The sequence below is a fragment of the Theropithecus gelada genome, chromosome 2 (genome assembly GCF_003255815.1).
Source record: "Theropithecus gelada isolate Dixy chromosome 2, Tgel_1.0, whole genome shotgun sequence".
Taxonomy (NCBI): Eukaryota; Metazoa; Chordata; class Mammalia; order Primates; family Cercopithecidae; genus Theropithecus; species Theropithecus gelada.
The window spans coordinates 191,039,877-191,045,451 of NC_037669.1; the positions used below are offsets into that span (position 1 = coordinate 191,039,877).

Consider the following 5,575-nt stretch of genomic DNA (forward strand, 5'->3'; position numbering starts at 1 on the left):
CAACCTTCATTGAACTAGGAGGCAGGAATCCCGTCTGCTCCTAGCTCAGGGCCTGGCACCAAAAGGTAGTCAGAAAAGTAACTTAAATGGAAACTCAGCACCAGTGACTCTTGAGAAAACTCAGAGTTCAAAGGAAGGTCAAAAGTTGGCAAAGGTAGAGGATGGGCAGGGATCAGTTTTATTTTGTTGGAATATCCCAAGGGAATTTCCAGGAGTGGTTGCAGTGACTCTGGCATGAAGACGTGGCGTGGAAGCCAGAGACCTCAAAGATCCCCGGTGGACTGGGATGGTGGGAAGGGATCGCTGTCCTCCTCCAGGACCGGGCTGGGAGTTTGATGCAGGATCATTCGGACATTTATCCCACTCCAGCTATAAGTCTTTTTGCTTTGACTGACCATACTATAGAGGCAAGTGGGCTGTTTCAAGGGCCCAGAAACGAGTTACTGGCTAAGGGTCAAGCCGGTCAGAGGACAACTACACTGTCCAGTTGGCACATGATAAAAGCAATACTGATGCAATGATCACTCCCATTGGAGGGTGGCCAGGCATTATTTGTCACTCAAATAAAAAATAGCATTTGAATTTTTACTAGGAATTCTCATCCAAAATATGTCCATGATATAATGACACCACACGACCGGCTTGCCAAAGTAAACTAAGTCCTAACTACACACGAGCATTACTTAGAAATTGTGTGTATCTCAGAAAATTGCTCTACCCTGAGGCCCGACAGCAGGAGCGGGTCTTGCTGGGGTTCGGATGGGGAAGCGCCTTATTCATTGATGATATTCTACAGTAGTCACCCCAGTCATGTTACCACTTACCTCACTTTACACTGTCTGCTGCTTACCTGTGAATACGAGCTCAAGATAGTGAGAGATAAGCCTTGTGTTTTCTGTGCACCTCTCTTTTCTTTAATGGAACACAATTCTGAAAATAATATTAAACAGCACCCAGTCATTCTCAGAAAGCCGCCACACAAGGAAGAAACCACTATTTTCCCAAACTTTTTGCACAGGAAATTATAATCTGTAGTCTCATCTTCTGCCACCTCCCTCAGAAGTTTCGATCTAGACGTACATGTATTCAGCGAGTTGCAATTCAGCCTGGGGGTGGAGTGTCAGGATTCAAGTCTTTTTGCTGCGGGGTAACCCCAGGTCCTAGTGATTTCCGTAGACAAAAGAGGTGCTGGTAAATTTGGGATGTAATTGCCGGATTGGACCGGTCTCCCCCCTCCCTTGACCAATGGCTGTCACCCGGTCCCTTTAAGAGACCAGGAATCCGTCCGGCGTCTGAGCCCCAAACAGATTCTCTTCTCTGCTCCTCCCCTGTCCCCGCGCGGCGAATGGTTCGCGCCGGCCTATATTTACCCGAGATCTTCCTCCCGGACGGCAAGGATGTGAGGCAGGCGAGCCGGCCACCACCGCTCGCAGCACCGGAGAGGGCGCGCTGCAAAGGCGGGCAGCAGACCGTGGAGAGCCCGGGAGCGGAGCTGGACACCGCCTCGAGGGAAGAAATGAGGTAGCGGCGGTCCCCGGACCCGGCCATGCTCGCCCCCTGCCCTCGGAGCCCAGCGCTGTCTCGGCCACACCAGCCCGGACAGTGAGCGGGCCGAGCGCGAGTCCCCGGCGGAGCGAAGATGCAGTGAGTCCCTGCGGGACTGCTGCGCGGGGCCAGCCGCGGCCAGCCGGACCCAGCATCCGACAGCACTTTGGGCGAGCTGCTGACTCTGAGACCAGCCCAGCGGAGGGGCTCTCCGTCTCCAGCACCCCTCGGAGGTGGGGAGCACCGGCCCCTGGGCACCGTCACTGTAGAGTTTCCGCGGGTTTTGGCCCCAGTCCTGGGGGTTGTGTGTGTTAGGGGATCCTCTTCACGTTCGCCGAGGAGTTCCCGCATTATTCTCGCACCATCCCGGGTGCTGTTTACGGGGCTCTCTTTATTTATTTGCACGCGCGCTTCTAGCTTTTTTCCTGACATTTTCCACTCCACGCTCGTTCTCTCTCCCTCGCATTTTGTTGCTTGCCTGAGACTCTTTGCCCTCGCCCTTGCCCAGGCTGGGGTAATTCTGTGTGCGCGTGTGTCCTTCCCCCCCTCAACCTTCTTTGCACAATCGAAGCTGAATATTTTCTTTTTTAGAAAATTTACCCCCACCCCCTGCGGGGTTCCTAAGCACTCTGTCTCCTCCCCTCCCCCCAACTCCCTACCACTGGGCCGCTCCCAGTAGTTTTATTCTTCGATCTTGCCCGGGCCGAGCCCGGCAGGGGCCGGTGGCTCAGCGGGCCTCGCACCCGGCGCTCCGCCGCCGCCGCCCAGCTGCGCCGGGGCGCCCTCCGGAGATGCTACCGTGGAAGAAGCACAAGTTCGAGCTGCTGGCCGAGGCGCCGCCGCGGCAGGCGTCCAAGCCCAAGGGCTACGCTGTGAGCCTGCACTACTCGGCGCTCAGCTCTTTGGCGCGGGCGTGCCCCGAAGGCGCGCTTAGCCGGGTGGGCAGCATGTTCCGCTCCAAGCGCAAGAAGCTGCACATCACCAGCGAGGACCCAACTTACACCGTGCTCTACCTGGGTAATGCCACAACCATCCAGGCGCGCGGCGACGGCTGCACCGACCTTGCTGTGGGCAAGATCTGGAGCAAGAGCGAGGCGGGCCGTCAGGGCACCAAGATGAAGCTGACAGTGAGTGCGCAGGGTATCCGCATGGTGCACGCCGAGGAGCGCGCGCTGCGCCGCCCGGGCCACCTCTACCTGCTACACCGCGTCACCTACTGCGTGGCGGACGCGCGGCTGCCCAAGGTCTTCGCCTGGGTGTACCGGCACGAGCTGAAGCACAAGGCCGTGATGCTGCGCTGCCACGCCGTGCTGGTGTCCAAGCCCGAAAAGGCGCAGGCTATGGCCCTGCTGCTCTACCAGACGTCGGCCAACGCGCTGGCGGAATTTAAACGCCTCAAGCGGCGGGACGACGCGCGTCACCAGCAGCAGGAGTTGGTGGGCGCACACACCATCCCGCTAGTACCGCTGCGCAAGCTGCTCCTGCACGGACCCTGCTGCTATAAACCGCCAGTGGAGCGCAGCCGCAGTGCGCCCAAGCTCGGCTCCATCACAGAGGACCTGCTCGGGGAACAACAGGAGCAGGAGCTGCAGGAGGAAGAAGAGGAAGAGGAGCACCCCGAGGGCTGCCCGGAGGAAGAGGAGAACCATGCGGCAGAGGGAGATCCAGCAGAGGAGGCCGAGGCGCAGCGGGCGCTGGTGGTCGCCATGCACTTTGAGTGCGGGGACTTGTTGGACACTCTGGAGAATGGCCGTGGGGAGGCGCTAGGGGGCGGCGGGGGCTCCCTGGGCCCGGGGGCCGGGCCGCCGCCTCTGCTGCTGGGCAGTGCCTCCGACATGAAGGCTGAGCTGTCGCAACTTATTAGCGACCTGGGCGAGCTCAGCTTCGGCAACGACGTGCGCACCCTGCAGGCCGACTTGCGGGTGACGCGCCTGCTGTCGGGCGACAGCACGGGCAGTGAGAGCTCCATCGAGGGCGGGGGCCCTGACGCCACCTCCGCCACCGCCGGGGACTCGTCCGGCCAGGCCGACGGCGCCAGTGCAGACGAGCCCCACTCGGGCTGAGCTCCGCGCGTCGCCGGCGCTCCAACGTGGCTACCCATCCGTGGTCCCGACAACCTCCCTGTCCCTTGCCCGCCCCAGGAAAGGGAAAATGGGGCATTTGGGGCCCATACCTACACTTGGAACCCAGGCCCGGCGTTCTCCCTGACCGCTTCCCCCTACCTCCCCGCCCCCGCTCCCGCCCCAGCACTTCTGGCTCTATTGCGCGCGGGGATGCGTGGAGATGTGAGAGGGGAAAGCCCCGCTAGGAGGGAGAGAGAGGCAGCCCTCTGGGGTACGGGTGAGGGAAGGCTGGCTGAAGTTGCTGGTCTCAGGCCGTAGGTGCCTGGCCAGTTTCCTGTTTGTGGGGCACTGGGGCCTGAGGAGGAGGGGTTCACTTCCTCCTCCTACCCCCTGGGAGAGGCCCTGCGCTGTCACTGACATCTCATTAAAAAAAAAAACTGCTCTCAAGGTGTTTGAGGCTTTATGCAACCCTTTAGCCCTCGGTTCTTTTTGGTGTAAGAACTCCGGCTGTTTACCTCAGACTCAGACCCCTGAAATTTTGCCAAATTCCTCACATAACTGTTTGGGGGGTGGGGGGAGATGAAGGAGAGTTGCATTTTGTTTACAGTTAAAGACATCTAATATCTTAAAAAGGAGTTTTCCTTTAGAAACACACACACGCCCTTCCTCTTGCTGAAATGATCTCACTCCATGATACTGTGTAAAATATTTTTGCACTGTTGTGAAGTATTTTTGACTTTTTTCTGTACATAACTGTGTTCTCAGAGCTGAATGTTTATATCTTTTGCTGTGCAAAAGAAACATGTAAAATGTTGTTCAGTTGTATATACAGAAATGTGTATAAAACATTTTGTTATTTTTTAAAAGTAGCACTGTTCTGGTTCTGTTTGCACGCCAGTGGGGAGAGAATAAAGAGGAAAATTTAACAGAACAGGTGAGCGTCTGGAACTGCTGCGTTGGGGTGGGAGAGGCTGTGTCCTACCCTGGGATGGTGTCATAGGACAGTCTTTGGCCTTTCTTGTGCTTGGAGAGAATTAGGAAAGGAAGGTCCACTTTATGCGCCATCTGGGGCCTTCCTGGACCTCCGCAACTCTGGGTGCTGGGTCTGGGACCAGCCTTTTCATGTATTATCCTGTATTTTTCACTAATTTAAGTTTTGGGAGTGTGGTCTTTTTCTGGTCTTTTGGAGAGGCCAGAGTGAGCTCCATATCACACTCTCAGACCTGTAAGATTATTTTTGGAGGAGTGACTTCCAGGTCTGCCGAGATTTTACCACCTCCTTCTGTGGGCCATGCTAGTAATCAAGCGTAAGGAGACTACCTTATCTTTTCCATTACAAACAGCTCAGGGAGCTTTAAAGATGAACTAGAAACCTAAAGAGGAGTTCTCTGAGGAGTGGGGCCATCTCTGTTTTTCCTGGGAGGAAAACCAAGTAGAGAGAAAAGTTGACAAGTTCCGATCCTGGTGTGAGTGAGTCATGGTGCAGGTGGGCGGGTGGCTGGGCAGGCTGCAGAGCCCATTTCCTTCCCTTCTACAACCCAGCGTGACCCAGTGGGGGGATAGCGCGAAGGTCGAGGTGGAGAGGAGCTGTTAGAGCGCGGTCTGGGTGTGCATGTTTCAGCGCTTTCATGCTTTCTGTGTGTTTGTTTCTGTTGTAAACTCCAAACAGATGTCTCTAGTTTGGCTACACCCGATCAGCTGGAAGTTGTAATAAGATGCTGCCAAAACTGTGCCTTCTGCAAATTATATTTTCCTTTTGCCCCTTCGGGCCTCTCTTCCTGTGTTGCAGAAATGGATCTCACTCCTGGCCTTCCCTGGTGTCCTGAGGCCACTTTGCTTTGTTTTCATCATAAATATGTTCCAAGCAGCTAGACCTAGAAATCCTAAGGAGTCCGGAATTCACTGAACCATAGAGGAAAGTGGGGTGAAAGATTTTTTTCCTAATTAACGGGAATGGTTCAGGCATA

At 55.9% G+C, this 5,575-nt stretch overlaps 1 protein-coding gene across 1 annotated transcript; it reads left to right on the plus strand.

The window, feature by feature from the left end:
- The first annotated feature begins 1,409 nt into the window (after positions 1-1,409).
- On the plus strand, positions 1,410-4,539 carry FAM43A (family with sequence similarity 43 member A). Its single transcript, XM_025377692.1, has one exon. It carries the CDS (start codon positions 2,337-2,339, stop codon positions 3,606-3,608), a length of 1,272 nt encoding a protein of 423 aa, XP_025233477.1. The 5' UTR covers positions 1,410-2,336; the 3' UTR covers positions 3,609-4,539.
- The last annotated feature ends 1,036 nt before the right edge of the window (positions 4,540-5,575 follow it).